Consider the following 18,236-nt stretch of genomic DNA (forward strand, 5'->3'; position numbering starts at 1 on the left):
ATTAGGGTTACTCTGATTTCTGTCTTGGATTCAAGGAATGCTCAAACACCAAAGAAAAGGGAAAAGAAAAGAAGGGGAAAAAGAGGGAAGGGAAGGGAAAAAAGGAGGAACGAAAAAGGAAAATAGAAAAAGGAAAAAGGAAAAAGGAAAAAGGAAAAAGGAAAAAGGAAAAAGGAAAAAGGAAAACTCTCATTTCACAAGCTTCAGTCTCTATCTGGTGGCCAGACAGCAACACTGCAAGCTCAGATCTCCCTAAAATCAGAAAACAAATCCAAGAGGTGCTGCATCTCAGCTCTGAGAGACAAGAAACTACTCTAATTACAATTATAAATTGTAATTAAATAATAAGGAAATACCCACAAAAAGGCCCCATTTATGTGTCCTCAACACACTGGTGACAAAGCACATTTTATGGGAACTGTGACTTTTAACTCAGATGTGCTGTTTGAACTCTCAGCCTTTGGGCATCGAACACACAGCAAACTTCTTTTTCCATGGACATTTTCCTTTTTGTCCAAATAGATGGCATTGTTCCTTTTTAAATTATTTTTATTTTGATTATAGAAAATACTGAGCTATTTATGGGATGCTTTAATTCAGATTTTTTTTTAAGAAGGATCCACCACCATCCTACTTCATTAAAAAAAGAAAGAAAAAAAGATAAATTCAGCTTATGTATAGCACATCTACTTCACAAACAGATTAAATAATGAACATTTCACTGTGTCAGGGCAACTTTGAGCAGGAATTCCAAGTGTAATTGCTTAATTGACCTGCATGGCCCCACTGATGACAGAGACTGATGAAGTTCAACCATTATTAACAACAATGTTGATCAGGTAGTGGGAATATCTGAATTAAGGATTTTAAACTGGTGCTACAGCATGAACTGGGCCATGATCTTGAGGTGATCAATAAAATCTCTGGCCAAGATCTGGTCAGTAAAACCTTGAATGATGGAGAGTGATCTTAGATAAACAGAGATAGAAAGGAGTGTGAAAGAAAAGTCACCATTGCAGGTGTTTTATGAAAGTTGAATTGCTGGAACTTGTTACCAAAATCTCACCTGAGCTCCTTTATCAGATAAAACAATTTCCTAATTATTTTTTAATTAAATGAAAAGAGTTTCAGGCAATCTGAGCATCCGTGATGGAGATAAACAGAGCAGAAAAAAAAAAAAAAAAGAAACTTTGAAGTTGTGACAACTTTTAAGCTCTTATCTTTTACTCCCATCAGGCTGTGTTGAACTCACAAGACGAAACCAGTTAAAACTGGACAGAGAAATATTAATTTATTGCTAGTACAGGAGAAAGATGCCAGAGATCCCAGATTTTCTGTTCCCTCTGTACCATGTGCTCCCACACCTCCCTGAAGATGAAGCACCCAGGAGCCACAGCCAAGAGCAGGACCCTGTCCTGCCATGGACACTAGTTGGGAAATAAAAGCCTTAAAAAAAGCACTCCTGAAAGAAAAAAAAATTAAAAAGGCAGAGCTGGGAGTTTTTAACAGTAATTTAAACCCTCATAAATAAGTGAGAAACAAAACAAAACAAAAAATCCAACAAATCTGGCTGGCCTTGGAGTATCTTCCTGGAATTCTTTGATCCCTGTCAGTGATGGGTTTGGGGACCACAGCCAGAAAGCATTAAGTGCACGAGAAAATGATGTAAATAATCTTTTAAGAGCAACTTATATGTAATTATTTCTATTACTTACATGTAATATAAAATACATAGATTTTATATAATTTGAATATAAATTGTCATTGTTGTTTCCTAACCTTTAATCTGTAACTGTGAATGATTCCCCAAATCCCAGAATATGGCCTGTAAGCCACTGCAACCTCAAATCTAAGCAGGCCAGAGCAGGAATAAACCAAATAAATTCACATTCAAGACCTGGCTTCCCTTTCTCTGATTATGAATTAAAAATTAAAAAATTAATTCCATGAACCTGAACCAGACACTCCATTAAAAAAAGGAGTCGGGCTGCAGCAAAGACACAAAAATAACCTGCAGGAGCATCACCGGGTGATTGCTGAAGCTCAGGGAGCTGCTGGCGAGGATGGGATTTTGGGGAGAGGAGCTTTCCCGGCAGCAGCACCGCGGCGCTGCGGCCAGCAGAGGGGGAAAGCAGCTCGGGAAAGGCTCCGCTGGAATCCCGGCAGCGCCAGGCTGGGAAAATCCCGATTTCCCGAGCCCTCCGGCTGCTCAGTCCCCAGGGAACTCCCAAAGGGGCTCCAGCTCGCTGGCACTCAGCTGCCAGCACGGCACCTTTAGGACACCCAAACCCAATTTTAGGGCACACAAGTTATTTTAGGGCACCCACAGAGGTTATTTTAGGGCACCCTAACAGTTCACTTCTAGGGCACCCAAATGGGGTGTTTTAGGGCAAAAAGAAGTTACTTTTAGGGGACCTATATGAGTTACTTTTCGGGTACCCGAAGAAGTTTTAGGGCACATGAACAGTTTACTTTTAGGGCACACTAAGGAGTTGCTTTTAGGGTACCCTAACAGTTTATTTCTAGATTATTTTAGGGTACCCAAGCAGGTTGGTTTTAGGGCATCTGAACAGTTACTTTGAGGCTGTGGCACCCAAGCTGTCCCAAAGGTGTTGGGAAATTCCAGGAAACTGAAGCTCCTAGACCTGATCCCTGTCAGTCTGACTGGATGGGAGCCACTGCATTCATTGAAAGGATCCAACCTTAAAGGATCAAATTTCCTGAATCTGCCTGAAGTCACCTTTTTTCTCCTTCTGTTTTTAAGGGTATATTAAGATCAAACTATCAAGGCTTCTCCAACAGCCAATTCCTTTTGCTGCATATTAAAAAAGGGATTTTCTGGAAGAGAAACATTGGAGAAAAGGAGGCTCAGGGGGGACCTTGTGGCTCTGCACAAGTCCCTGACAGGAGGGGACAGCCGGGGGGGTCGGGCTGTGCTCCAGGAACAGGGACAGGAGGAGAGGGAACGGCCTCAGGCTGGGCCAGGGGAGGCTCAGCTTGGGCAGCAGCAGGAATTTGCCCATGGAAAGGGAGCTCAGGCCTTGGCAGGGGCTGCCCAGGGAGCTTTGGAGTGCCCATCCCTGCAGGTGTCACCTGGAGGTGGCACTGAGTGCTCTGGGCTGGGGACAAGGTGGGGATTGGGCACAGTTGGGACTCATCTTGGAGATTTCTTCCAACCTAAACGATCCTGGAATTCTGTGGTATGAACTTGCAAAGGCAGAAGTCACCTTTGTGACCAAAGAGAGTTTGCCATTATTAAAGGCTGCTCTGTGTTAGAAGCTGTACAAGGAGACTACAGAGTGGTGGGATTCCACCAGAGGAATGAAACCACCACCCAAAGATGGTTCCAACAATGTTCTCTGTGAGGTTCCTTTCCAAAATTGACATTGACAGGACAGAACTGCTTTTATCAAGGCCAGAAAAAAGTGGCAACATATTCATGGCAATACCTTGAATAAAAAGGATCCCTGTGGGAATGCCATAAAGCAAGAATGTGTAACATGCAGGGATCAATGGGGCACAAACCCCCAGATGTTTGAAGATCACATCTGGAGAGAAAAGGACAAAGCCTTCAGCCACAGAGGTCAAGGTTTTTGTAAGAAAAAGTGTTTTTTCAGTCAAGATGAACGAGCTGAACAAGATGAACCAGAGCTGTAAAAGGGCAACCCAAAAGAAAGAACAGGGAATTTATTCTGCAGAGAGACCAGGTCTAGAACAGATGATCTGAGGCACCAGCAGGAAGATCTCAGCTGGATTTGGCTGTGCAGATAAAATCAGAGGTGCAGAGCAAAGACAAAACCCCTTGAGATTCCTCACAGAGGCTCACACAGAACCTCCACTCCAACAGGAGCCTGGTGAGGAGAACTCCTGGTGGGACTGGGTGATGGGGAAGCACAAGAACTCGAGGGAGGAGAGAGGCAGGGAAGGCAGCACTAGATGACTTCAGAAAGTTTGCCACCATCAAAGCCAAGAACATTGGTTCTCTAAATTGTGTTGGTAGTGCAAAGACAGCTTGATTGCCGTGCTCAAGGTGGGCAGCTTTATTCCCTCACATGGATCATGTCCACACAACCTGAAATTCCTTGAGTTTGTTTCTAAAGTGCCTTGAAAGGATTCAGGTGTGACTCTTCTTGAATGACCAACTGCATTGTAGAAGTTTTGGGAGACATTTAACATAAAAAATCTCACATAAATGCCTGTGTAGATCCTCAAGCTAAATATTATGAGATAGGAGATTTCCTCTTCCTCCTGACTGGCCCTCAGGAAAGGAAACCCGTCCTTGGCCAGCTCCATTCACTTTGCTCCAGTCACTGGAGATGTCCAAATGCTGGCCCCCAACGTCCTGGCCATTCTCATCCCCTCTAATGCTTTCCTTTCCTCCTGCAAAAGCGTCTTCCCACAGCACCAGAGCATCTCTTGCTGGTTCTGGAGACTTCTCTGCCTCAAACATCTTGAGCAGCAAACACACTTCATCCTCTTTAATGAAACATTCCTCACCAGTCTGCACCAAATATTCACGTTCTGACTTAGAGGCTTTACTGGAACCCATCTGCCCTCATGTTTCCACAATTGGGCTGTGGAATTTTCAAAAACCGACAGAATTCCCACTTATCCAGAGCAAGAGCAGCTCTTGTGGCTCCTGGAACTCTGAGTTAGGGACCTCTTTCAGCAGTCCTACTCAAGGAAAATAGATTTTATCCAAACTTCTGTCTTCCAAATACACCAGCCAGTGACTCTGCATTGCAAAACTGTCCATCAGAATAAGTAATAAAGCAATCAGATGCTAACAAACAGCACAAAAATTTTTAAAAAATAGTTATTATTTGAAAAAGATCTTTTCACAGTTCTCAACTTGGCCAGCCTTTCTCTCCCTTATTTAAAAAAAATGTTACAAGTAGAATAACCGTAATAAATGTGTTCCAGAAGTTTAGAAACAACCTCAAAAACTTTTTTTAAAGTCATAGTATAGATATAGATATAGATATAGATATAGATATAGATATAGATATAGATATAGATATAGATATAGATATAGATATAGATATAGATATAGATATAGATAGATATAGATATATACATATACATATACATATACATATACATATACATATACATATACATATACATATATAAAAATAAGTCTTTTTAAATATACTGTTGTATATTAACTCCATCCTTACAAAGTTGGGAGTTAAAATAATTAGTTAATTAATTAATTAATTAGTTTTAAAAAAAACCCCAAACTAAAAGAATGAATGCCCTGATCCTGTAATTTATGATTGTTTAATACAGGGATAGAGAGGGACGTTTCACAAGGGTTTAGAGTGACAGGACATGGGGGGAATGACCTTAAACTGAAGGAGGGCAGGGGTGGGTGGGACATTGGAAGGAATTGTCCCTGGGGAGGGTGGGCAGGGGCTGGGCTGGAATTCCCAGAGCAGCTGTGGCTGCCCCTGCATCCCTGGCAGTGCCCAAGGCCGGGTTGGACTGGGACAGTGGGCGGTGTCCCTGCTGTGGCAGGGGTGGCACTGATCTGTAAGGTCCCAAATCACCCCACAGCTGCCATTTCAAGCGCTGGCAGCTGCAGAAGCAGCCTGCAGTACCTGGTTTGTCAGTGGGAGTGGCTGCTCGAGCTGCTCAGCGTAGGATAAGGCCGAGACCTGCTGGTCGCTGATGTTCTGCTGCCGCCGGTCACTGTACTGCTGATGCGAATGGGACATCTGTCCAGCCATCTGAAGGCCAGCAGCATGGAATGAAAACGATGGTGCAAGCCGAACAGATGAAGGTTTGCATGCTGAAGTCTCTCCTCCTGCAAAGACAAGGGCAGGGTTAAGCAGCTGATGGGTTCAAAGTCTTGCCCTGTGTTCAGATTCCCGATCCCGGAGCTCATTGGCACCACACACACGGGAGATTCCAGAGGGAGAGATCCCGGATCATCCTCAGGACAAGGTTATCTGCAGGGCTGGACAGGGACTTCTCACATGAGCAAGGGGGAATGGCCTTAAGCTGGGACACTGCAGGGCTGGATGGGATCTTGGGCATCAGGAATTGTTCCCTGGCAGGGTGGACAGGCCCTGGCACAGCTGTGGCTGCCCCTGGATCCCTGGCAGTGCCCAAGGCCAGGCTGGAGCACCCCGCTCTGGTGGAAGGTGTCCCTGACCATCAGAACTCCATCTTTAAAGGTCCCTTCCACCCCAAACCATCCTGGGGCTCTCATCCTGAGCATCCCTTTGCTCACATCTCCACCCGGGTGTTGTAACTCAGTCAGAAGTTGACAGGGGTTACTCCAAACACACAAATTTCGTGTATGGATTCCACAACAGCCAGAAAAACACACAGGTTCTGCCTGTCAGGGTTGCTCCCAGCAGCTTTCTGGACTGAGTGCACCCAAGGAAAATCCAGTGTCCAGCCTCAGCAGCTCATCTCTGTTTGGGGATAAGGTTTGGGGTGATTGGGACTGCGATGATCCCAAAGGGCTCTTCCAACCCTGGTGATTCTGTGAATCCCTGACTCCCTGTCCTCTGTGTTTATGCCTCCCTACAAAGTGCAGCAAACAAAGAGCAGCTGCAATCTGAAAGTAAAATTATCACTAAAGATTAAATTTAGAAGGAAGGTGTTAAACAGCCGAGCACCTGACCAGCAAAGGGAAATCCCCACTTCCTTTACAGTCCAAACTTTGCAAGAAAACACAAGCAGTAGAAAACAGTAGATGAGTACAGACAAGATTTGGCTTTCTTAAAAATAACTCTGTCAAAAGCAAATTAAAATATTAAAATTGATACTGCACCATTGACTCAATGCCTATCAGGGCAACAGAACTGCATGGATGAAATCAAACACCACTTTACTTTGATTATATTAAAATATTAACCATTTTGAGTTAACATTGCACAGGAAATTACTTTTAACTCTTCTACAAAATGTCCATTAAAAACTGAGAATCAGAGTTAATGTTCCATCTCTACAACTTGGTGGATTTAGTGAACATTTCAAGATTCACTGAACATATGTAAGATATCATCCACTATCTCTAGTTTTTGCTCTTTTAATTTCTGAGGTTCTGCTTAACCTGAAAAAAAAATCATAATCTCACTTAGCAACATCATGGTGACTGAAGTAAAAGTCAAAACAATATTTAAATCAGAGAGTCAAAAATACCACTAATTCTAAAGTGTAGAGCCAGTTACATTCAAAGGTTTAAATCTTGTATTTTCTTACCCCAGGTCATGGGTTTCCAACAGAGAGACACCTGGGCAATTACATAACTTAATAAAAACCAATTTTATTTTTAAAAATTCTGCCCTTCCATGTGTTCCTAAAAAAGTAGAACGCTCAAATATATAAACCTAAAAATTCTGGCACCGTGGGGTTCTCAGTTAAGAGTTTGACTTCAGAGGATCTTCTGACAATCCAAAAATCACAACAAATCTGACGATAAACAGAGTCATGCACACTGAAAATAAAGTAAAAAAGAAAGTAAGAGAGTGCTAAAAGTATAATTATACCACAAAACAACAGTTGTAATTTGATGTTTTGGTTCAGCTTCAAACTTGCAGCTTTCAAATGCTTGCACACCCTTTCTTCCCAAGTCCACCTGCATCCAAGTCCATGAATTTTAATTTTTTAGTTTAACATTTTTTGGAATTGCTGTTTGTGACTAACAAAGAGGTCCCTGATGGCTTGGAGGACAGTCCCACACCAAATGTGATGCCACAAATCCAAAGAGTGTCCAGCAAGAACCTTCTTGAACCAGAAACTCAAATGGTTCCACAGCAAATCTCAGGAAAAGGGACAAGATTAGAGGCTGAGCAGTCTGGTGACGTGAAGGATGACAAGGAGATGGATGGGAATTGGCCAACTCATCCCTGTGTTCCCATCCCAAATGGAAAAGGGTTTGAGTCATCTCTGAAATGGGACCGACCTCACCCACATCAGAAACCAGCAACAGCCACTGGGTCAGGAGTTTGGGAGCTGTAAGGATCCAAGGAATTCCATCTTTCCAAGGTGTCCCTGTGACTGCCAGGAAAGCCCTGGAGCTCTCAGCAGGTCCTGCTCAGCTCCAGGCCCTGCTGGGATCCTGTCCTTGCCACATCCCAGCCCAGGACACCTCATCCCCAGGGAACACTCCTAGAAACACCCGGTGACACGCTCGGCAGAGAGGAGGGGGAAGGCAGGACGGGTTAGAATAGAAATCTTGACCTCCTTTAGTTTTAGGTCGAGGAGTGGCTCCAGAAATAGGGACATTTGTGCACAGCCATTAAATGAGGCTCACAAAGCCTCTGGTGGCTCCGAGATTGTTTTTTGGCTCATCTGGAGAGCTCCAGACATTCAAAAAGCAAATCAGGGATCTGCTGACCACCAGGGCAGGATTAAAATCCACCTGCACTTGTTCTCACAGCACATCCAGAGCCTCCACAGGACAGAAATATCTGTGAACAAGGTGCAGTCCATCATCAATTCTCCTTTTTAACCACTACGAGATCAAGGGATCACACCTTGTAAAGCATCTTGGGAACAAAATGAAGTAAAAAAACCCCAAACATATGCCAAGATCTCCAAGCATGAAGTACATTAAGGGAAAAGATTATGGATTTGGAGTGGGTAGAATTATCTTACAAATAGGCCTTACCTAATGTTAGTTCAGGGGAGGCATAAAAATACCCACCTTGATGTGTATTTGCACTCAAAAGAGGCTCACAGCTCAGAACTCTCTGAAAATAGACACACTGCAAAAATGGATTCCCTCATGAAGGAGAAGGTTTATTTCTTAAAGCATCGTCTCAACGCAGTGGAAGAAGTTCAAGAATATAGTTATTTATTTGCTGAGGATGGAAAATACTTTTGTCATTCAAAATAGCTGAGTTTTAAATGGATTTTATTTTTTTTTAATGGATGTTTTGGGACCTCTCCATCCTTGGAAGTGTCCGAAGCCAGGCTGGATGAGGCTCTGAGCAATCTGGGATAATGGAAGTTATCCCTGCCCATGGCAGGGGGTGGAGCTGGATGATTTTAAGGTCCCTTTTAACCCAAACTATTCTGTGATTTTATGATTTTTCCAAGCAACAAAGAAATTATTAACTCCAGGCATAACAAATATTTGAGACTGTGATTATTGAGGAGTCTATAAATGAACTACAATAAAGTTTGTGTAAATTTTTGCATAGATTTTTAAGAACTCAATGCAGATTCAATTTCCTACCTTGTCCATTTGAGATCCTGTTACTCCCATTTTGACATCACTCCACATAACTCATTTAGACATTAAACCTCCTCCCCAAAATGTATTTTTGGTGGTAAAACACATCCCTGGCCCTCTCCTTTCAGCTACAGTGAGGCACAAACATTCACTGACTGACAGGGAAGAGCTGCAGGTGATTGAGTGATCCCAACAGCAGAACATCAATCCAGAAAAAAATCAGTGTATTGTAGCCAAAGCCCAACTGGCCACAGGACTGGGCAACCTCCAAAGGTCTCTTCTAGCCTCAACATTTCCATATTTCTGTGTCACAGAAGTCAGCACAAAGTGAGATTTCTCTCTGGATCAGCAGCTGTTAGAGTAGCTCCTCTGTGGGGTGGGACTGCACCTGAAAATCCCAACAGTAATTCCAAGGTTTCTTTGCATTCCTGTCACCCAGCTCATTAAAGATCTACTTTACTTCTCAAAGTATCTTTGTGATTCTCTTTGTCCCTCTGTCACACTTTTACCTGAGTGTTCTACTGAGGTGTATTCATAGAGAAAAATAAAAAAGGAGGCAGAGTCAGACAAAAATCATTAGAGAATTAAAAAAGTGACATTTCCTTAGTAAGTCTTCCTGCTTCTCACCTCACAATTAAACATTAGCCCCCAAAAAGGACCACTGTGACAGTCTGGACCCTGTGAGTGATGCAAATCTGCCTTCAGGACTGACAAAAGCATCTCCCAAGTGCAGCAGCAGATCGTGGTTCCAGGACACGATAAAGAGTTACCCTGTTGATAACAGAACCTTTGCAACAGCCTTGAAAACCCTTCCCTGCCTGCTGATTGTTGTGTGAGATGAAGCAGGTAAAAGCAGTGGAAAGCCCCATCAGATTTATTTCATACTTCTAAAAGTTTAAAGGTAGGAATTCCTCAAGTTTGGAAGTGTCCAAGGCCACGGTGGACAGGGCAAATGGAACAACCTGGGACAGAATTGGGATGATCCAGGATCTCAGGCTGAAGTGTGAAACTCCCTCTGCACAATTCATTTTCCATTCTCTCTGCCTTGCTAGAACTCTCCTTCCTTTCCTCCAGCATTTTCCCTCCTAAGATCATTGCTGTGACCTGAAACGTTTTGAGTTTCTTTCCCCACGTCTCCCTCCTGTCCCGCCCTCCCTTTCCACGTTTGGCTTGTTCAGCCATGTGCAGATATTCCCTCTATTCCCTCTCAGGGACACGCTGGCAGCTGGGTGAGAACCTGCCAGGAAACACGGCCAGAGAATGGAAGTGTGAAGTGTCTCGCTCCCCACAAAGGGTGTTCTCCTTCCCACACTCACAGTTCAAGCTCTTGTGGGGCCACACCACACAACAAGCACAGCTCTTACTGCACAGGACAGGTTCAGACTTTAAATCTTTTTATTTCCAACCCCTGCTAAGCCACGACAGCTGAAGGCAAAAACTTCTTGTTGCTGTTTTCTGTGTTTAAATTAATGATGTGAAAGCAGCCCAATGTCCACTCTAAGAAAGCCCTGTGTTAGCTGAGGAACTGCACAACCCTTTTCTTTCACTGAAGATTTTTTTTGCTAAGTTCTTTGTTTTGCAGAGTTCTGGTAACTTTATTTTTCCAAATCTCTGCTTGGAAAAGCTCTCAGCATCCATGAGCATTGAGATATCTCAGCTACTGAAGAGTGTCTGGACAAGGGAGCCAGATCCCCACACTGCTCCAATACCCAAGCACCTCTGAGGTGTGTCAGCACATCCCAAAACACACAGGGAGCAATCAGCAACAAGCACTCGTACCTGAGAACTCTCTGTTCAAATAAACCCACCCTGAAGAGGAGTTACACCTACCAGAGTTCTGCCTGAGCATCACAAACCTCAGCCACGGGGGACTGGAGAGTTTGGAACAATCATCTTCCAGGCAATGAGCAAACCTGAACTCTGAGTGAACTCCTGCAGCCCTGCTCTGCCCATTGTCCCCGCTCAGGGGCCTGCAGTGACTGCATGAGAACGTGGGGGACAGGGACCTCACTCTGCCTGCTCTGGACTGGGAAAAGCTGAGGGAACCCAGGGAAAAGCTGAGAGAACTCAGGGAACAAAGAGAAATTACCTGCGGGAGAACAATCCCGTTATAAATATCCCACACAAGTTCCTCCTCTGGAGGAACTTTATTATTGTGGGGGGATTATTAAGAATGGCTGCTTCACAAGTTCTCCTACAATAACTATTCAGCCAACTTCCCTGTACAGAAATGCCAAACGCTGCCTTCCCTCCCAGCAGAACGGAACCCTAAACTTAGAAACGACCCCAACCCCATTCATGGGCCAGCACACCCATGGATTCCTCCTGCTCCTGCTCTTCCCTGCTGGCCACAGCTGCAGGGAGGTCAAAGGTGACAGATGTCACTCAGAGGTGACATCAAACTCCTGGGTGCCACCTCTTCCCAGCCTGGAGGAAAAGTAGGCCAAGAGCAGGTTCATGAACTGCCGTGCCACTGCTGAGCCTGTCTTGGCCGCTTTCCTACCTGCATGAGCTGCAGCAGGAGGTGGACTTTGGGCAGGACCTGTGGTCTGAGGCTTTTGTGCAATCACCACTTCCCTTTCCTGGAGAAAAACTGGGGCTCAGACCTGCCACAGTCTTTGCTGTGAGAAATAGCTTCAAAAAAAAAAAAACCAAAACAAGGCCACTTCAAGAATCTGGTACCAGTAGGACTGAACAGCGCTGCTCGTTGTAATTCTCCCACTACAAGAGAAAGAAGTTTCTAAAAGTCATTTAATCCACTGGCAACACAGCATATAAATCTGTGTTTTATTAACTTATAAATATGACTTTGAGTACACTCTGGAGATTCTCAGAACTGAGAAAATGTTGTGAAAGTGAAACCACTTTTTTTTTAATAAATGAAGCCTGAGATTGCCAAAATTCTCAGCTAAAACCTACAGGAAGCACAAGCACTCTGAATTTTCAAAGTCCAAATTAAGCTCTGAGAGACCTCTGCTTTTCCACTCCTGCCCTGGTGAGGCAGCTCCTTGAAAGCTAAAATGCACCTGGAATTCCACAAGGAAACAGGGACAGGCCTACAAAGCACTGGATGGACTGAAAATCCACAAAAATGAAGAGAGCTGTGCCCAGAAATCAGGAAAGCCCAGAATCCTTCCCCAGCTTTAATTCTGTGCCTCCATGTCAATAAGTTATGATTCTGTTTAGTCCCATGAATGCCCTGTTTGTTTTAGGGGGCAGAATGGAAGCGGGGCTCACTGAATAGGTGGCCGTACAATAGATCTTTTTATTTTCATTGTGTTTAACATAATATCCCTTGCCACTCTTCAGACCGTGCTCCAAATAAAATTATTCCTGCCTGCATATATATTCTATAGAGTGGTCATTGTTTTTGCATCCTTGGAATTCACAAACAATCATTTCCTTCTGTAGAATTCTGGATTTTCTCCCGCTCTGCAGAAAAACGGCGAGACACGGGATAAACACAGAAGGGCTCCATAATTTAAGTTTTTGTACATTCAGGACTTTGCAAAGACGAGGGACACATCCCAGCAGGTAAATCTCTGCTCTACACAGCTCCACACAGGAGCAGCTTTACAGGTTAGGTAAAAAAAGCTCCTTTTTGACGCACTGGCCTCATGTGATCCTCCAAGAGAGGATATCCCAGGATTTAGAGAGGAAACAACTGTACACACAGCACCAGAGTTCTTAGTGAAGGTTTTCCCTTCTCAAATAGAGTTCAAGTTCTTCCCAAGCTGTCCTGCCACACTGGAACTCTGTCCAGCTCCTCAGGAGCACTGGTCAAGCTCAAGTACTTTGGCTGGTGATTCACCCCCGCGTGTGTTTATTTATTTAATGAAAAATGAGTGAGTGAAACAATATCTCAGCAGTCAATGCTTTATTATTGAAGGTTTAATAACCTGTATTTCAAGAGGAGGCCTAACATTTGCTTTAAAACTGATAAATAAAAATTATCCAAATCCTCCTTTTCCAGAGGTCATTGATGCTGGTGGAAATGTGCCAAGGTTGAGGTTCTGAGGCTTCTTTTTTTGCCCCCTACAAATTCATGTGCAATTTATGATTTTATGCAATTATTCTAAGGTTTATATTTTTTTTCTAATTGAATGAAAAGCCTGCCATTAAAAAGAGGGAATATAAAGGAGAAGGGGAAATGGAGATAAACTTTTTTTATGATCATGGTGAAAGTTCAAAGAATCCCAGAAACAATAATGTTGGAAAAAACCTCCAAGATCATCAAGTCCAACCTTTGACCGAACAAACATCACAGCTCTTAAAGCAGAAATAAAGACTGAAGAGTGAATCTTATTCCAAACACAGGCTTTCCAATAATTATTTAACTCCAATTAACTATCTGCATCTTTAATCCTGCTGAAAGACCCACACCTGCCCCTCAGCTCCCAGTGAAAACCACAAATACAAACAGAACACAGAAAGTTCTGTCAAACCCAGTAAATAAGGAGAAAAATCTTTTGTAAACCATGGTAATCTCCTAATACAGCAGAAATTTAGTGACACAAAGTTTAAATTGACATGATTTTATCCCTTAAATGTGCTATAAAAGAACCTCTAAACTTCCTCTTCAGAAGGCTTCAAGCAAACTCCAAGTACACCCAATTTTTATTAAATCTAAGCTCTCGGTTCTAGAAATCACTAAGTTTCTCTATGAAAACATTGGCTTTATCCAAGAGAAACTAAATTTCCCCTCTGCTGAACCTGAAGTTTTCTGAAGGGTTTAGCAAACAGTCCAAAAATTAAAAAATCCACCACAAAAAATCAGATTTAACGAAAAATCTGCTGGTGACAGGAATTCCCACCACTAGGAGCAAATACCAGGTGGTATCAAACCACAGATACATATTGATACTTATGCTGAAGAGGAGGAAAAAATCCAAAAAATTGGAACGTAGCTGGATTTACTCAGTTAAACAATTCATTAACCTTACAGTCAGTCTTAGTGAGTTGGAAGGAGAGAATGTGAGCAGTTATGGAAAGAAAATACAGGAATTGGACACTAAGGGAGACAGAGGGAGGGAATGGGAACAAGACTGAAGAAGGTAAAGTGATCCATGACTGAACAGGAGAAAAAGCTGGTTGGGAAAGCAGGGAAAGGAAAAAAAAAAGGGCAGATACAGATGCAGATTTAAGCAACAGAATATATTTTAAGCTCAGATTCCCCAATATTCTTAGACAGGAATGATATTTAGGACAGAAAAAAACCAGGACTCAACTTACAGCTGAGGAGGGGCTTGGTTTTTGGTGTGGAGTTTGTTTTTGGTTGGGTTTGTTTTTTTTTTGTCGGGTGGGATGTGAATACACCATTTTTGAAAGGTGACTCTGTGTGTGTTCCACAAATAGATTATGCTATTGAATAATCAGATTCAGATCCTGATCTCGGACAGCGAGAAGGGGCGAGGCGAGCGTGTCAGCGTTCCACAGCCGTGCTTTCTGCGGGAAGCTGGCTACTTTAAGACATTAAAAAAAATAAATAAAAAAAAGGAAAAAAGGGAAAAATGGGGGGAAATAGGGAGGGGAATAGGAGGATACAGGGGGGAAGGAGCAGAGAGGCTCGGCGGGTGCCGCGCTCGGAGCAGCGCGCTGTGCGGGCGGCGCGCACGGCGCAAGCCCGCGCGTCAGGGGGAAGCCGATCCCGGCGCTCCCCTCAGCGCATCCGCGGCTGCCGCAGCGCGCCCCAGCAACAGCGCCTCATTAGCATAGCCCACCCCGCGCCGCGCCGCGCCATTGGCCCGCAGCGCCGCGGCGCCGGCCAATGGCGGCGCGCTATGCAAATGCGGGCGCGCAGTTGCCAGGGCAGAGCTGGCGCGCGGCGGCCAATGGGCGCGGGCTCCATAAACAAGGAGCGCGATTGAGCTTTGTCACATTCGCCGGGCGCTGTTAACACTTTCCAGTTTAGGGCGAAATTAGCTCCATCTCCCGAGGATCAGGCTCATGTTCTACATTTCACCCCCACAGCAAGGGCAGGGCGGCGCAGCCATGATACACGGGATTTACGGATAAGCGCGCCCGCGTTAGGATTTCGCCCTGCCCGGCTCCGGGACGCCTTCTCCAGGGCTGGGATGCGAAAGATGCCCCAAGGCTGCCGGGTGGGAGCGAGCCCGGCTGGAATTCTTCCCGGGGCTTTAAAAAGCTCTAAAGTTCCCTGTCGCTGCCTTCCTTAGGCAGGTCACCTCCTAAAATTACTGTGTCAGGCTGCTCCTGTCCTTCCCTTTTTCCTCCCCTGTTTCCCAAGGATCGGAATTTATGTTTCATCGGTTTGGGTTTAACCCTAAAGACACAACATCCTTTATTATTGTTATTATAATTATCATTCACCCCCTCCCGACAGATTTTAAGCAAATGAAATTTCAGCTCGTTCCACCGCCGCTAAACGACTGAACATGAGCGGAAGCATCCTATGAGAAATAAGCAGATTTTTCTTTTCTTTTGACTGATTTTTAAAGAAAAAAAAATCAGATTATCTGACAGCATATCGGTGTCTCGGTGCCTGTGACGGCGTGAATCCATCAGTGACCAGCACCGCTCGCAGGGCTGCTGGGGAGATCCCCTTCCCACGCGCAGGGGGGATGCGGATGTGGAAAACCGGCGGCTGGAAATGCAAAGAGTGACAGACAGACTTACTCTGGAAGCCCCCGGCTGTCCCTGCAGCTGCAGCAGCGCTGTCCCCTCTCTCTCTACGCCGTGGCGGCCGCAGCGATGCCGGGCATGTTTTACTGCACTTTGCCGAGCCCGGCAGCGATGTGCCAGCGCCGCTGCGAGTCACTCACCTGCCGAGGGGGTGGGGGGTGCTTCCTGTTCTCCGGGGCTCCGCCAAGGTGCCACCGGACAGGGGACAAGGGGCCACAGCCCAGGGGACAGGGCACGGAGCCCCCGGACCCGCCGGGGTGGCCTCGCTGCCCTGGCACAGCGGGGACAGCACCTGAGCCCGGCCGCGCACCTGGGCACGGGGAAAGAGGGGACACGGGGAAAGAGGGGACTGGGGGAAGAGGGGACACGGGGAAAGAGATCCCGGCTTCCTAAGGGTCCCCAGGAGTGCCGAACTTTCCCGAGCTGGAGCCGGGAATCTGAATTTACCAAGCGCCCAAAATGTCAGTTCCAAGAGAACTTGAAAGTTTCAGCAGCTCCCTCATTCACAAACTTCATTTTGGACATTTTAGCGCTAGTGAAACTCCTGAAACATCACCTCAGTGAAACTCCTGCCATCTCTCCCTATCCGCCCCGAAACACCAGCAACCACCCCGGTGTGTGTGCACCGCACACCCCAAACCAGTGCCCTGTTCTTTATCCCGTGGCAGCTTTTGAACCGATTTATTGCGTTTATTCCGCGCTCCTCTCGCAGCCCCTGCAGCAGCAGCGTTACCTGGCCAGGGGCTTACAAGATTTGCCCGCAATCCGGGCTGGGCCAGGACTTTGCGGCACTAATCCCTGTGCTGGGCTGCTCCGCTGTCCTTTCAGGGAAATACTTTTATCAGCGCTTCACCGAGAGTTCCTCGTGTTGGTGCAGCGCCTCCTCCTTCCCCCACCTCCAAAGAACATTACTCACAATTTGCAGTTTGCAGCGCAAAACTAATTAGAGATGGAATAAATTACCTGCTGCGTGGCAGCACGTCAAACCGCACGAGAGGTGAAAAACACCCAATATTTTATCCCAAATCGATACCCGGCCTGATGGCTCAGGCATTTCCAGCTGAACGTGAAGTTAGCATAAATATCGGCATCATTTTTAAAGCTCTCCTCTTGGACAAACAGATATGTATTTAAGAAAGAAATTTAAAAAGAAATCTTTTCCTATGCATAAAACCCATCAAGGGAAATTACTTGAATTATTCTATTTCCCATTTGTAGTTACTGAGGCACAAGATATATTTAAACAGTTGGTAGAGAAAAAATGGGAAGCATCTCCCATATCAATGTACAGCCAGCATGCCAAACCATGAATGTAAGAGCTAAACAAGGGATGAATACATCATGTGCAAGAGTCTCACATGATATAAATTATTCAATACCTGACCAAAGAGAACAGCTTTCAGGAGAGAGGGGGAGGATCTCAAAGTACTTTTGTAGTTTGAATACAGGCAGGGTTAGGGATTGATGCAGAATCTTTTTCACTCGGTTAAATAATCCCATGTATTTTCCAACTATTTCACTGGGTGACGTCCATCCAGCTCTGGTGTCTACCATAAATAAAGGTGGATTTCATTTAACACAGCGATGACAATTTTAAAATAAAACCAACTGTAAAAATAAAATAACCTGGCACACGGGCAAGTGTGTATTTTCAGAATTTAGGCTGTCCCTTCCTTCCACTTGCAGGATTTGCACAGCCCTATTGATATTAAAAGTCTTTTTCCCTTTACTAATCCCAAACTGGCTGTACACTTTGGGATTTTTGGGGTGGGATTTGAGATTGCTGTTAATTTATCACACACCTTTAAGGAGCAACACACACACACAGAGGTTTTTTAAGAGAAAAACTGAACTACAAAGAAATATCCACCATTATAAATTCCCCCTCGATTATGGGGAAGCTGCTGGTGTGATGATTCCAGGGAATTCCCTCACTGGCTGATTTCATGGATGATTTTGAAGTGGTTCATGTCACTCCAAGGGAAATTTATAGCACTTAAATTTTGGCTACAGAGCAGTTCTGTTGCTTTTGAAGACCTTACACTGCCTTGGTACTCTGTATTAATAACACAAATTGTGATAGAGTTCCTAAAAACCAGAATATTTTGTATTAAAAAGGCAAATTGTGACAGAATTCCTAAAACTCAGAATGCTTTGTATTAACAACACAAATTCTGATGGAATCCTAAAAACCAGAATATTTTGTATTAATAACACAAATTCTGATGGAGTTTCTAAAAACCAGAATACTTTAAAACTCTTAGGCATGCTGTCCTAGTTCACAAAATAAAAACATTTCAGGTTTTTTCCTCACTTTAAAGTTGCCTGGAAGCACCAGAACTATTCCATAAAATCCTCACAGGTCGTGAACTGTACCTAAACCATTTTTCAGGTGCGT

The 18,236-nt window shown here is 44.5% G+C and overlaps 1 protein-coding gene across 1 annotated transcript in view; it reads right to left on the reverse strand.

The window, feature by feature from the left end:
* DYRK1A (dual specificity tyrosine phosphorylation regulated kinase 1A) overlaps window positions 1-18,236 on the reverse strand; it is a 73,036-nt gene that overhangs the window by 15,145 nt on the left and 39,655 nt on the right. Inside the window, 1 exon segment of the mRNA XM_063393201.1 lies at window positions 5,604-5,809. Coding sequence (XP_063249271.1) covers window positions 5,604-5,809 — 206 coding nt within the window.

The sequence above is a fragment of the Prinia subflava genome, chromosome 3, assembly GCF_021018805.1.
Source record: "Prinia subflava isolate CZ2003 ecotype Zambia chromosome 3, Cam_Psub_1.2, whole genome shotgun sequence".
Lineage (NCBI taxonomy): Eukaryota > Metazoa > Chordata > Aves > Passeriformes > Cisticolidae > Prinia > Prinia subflava.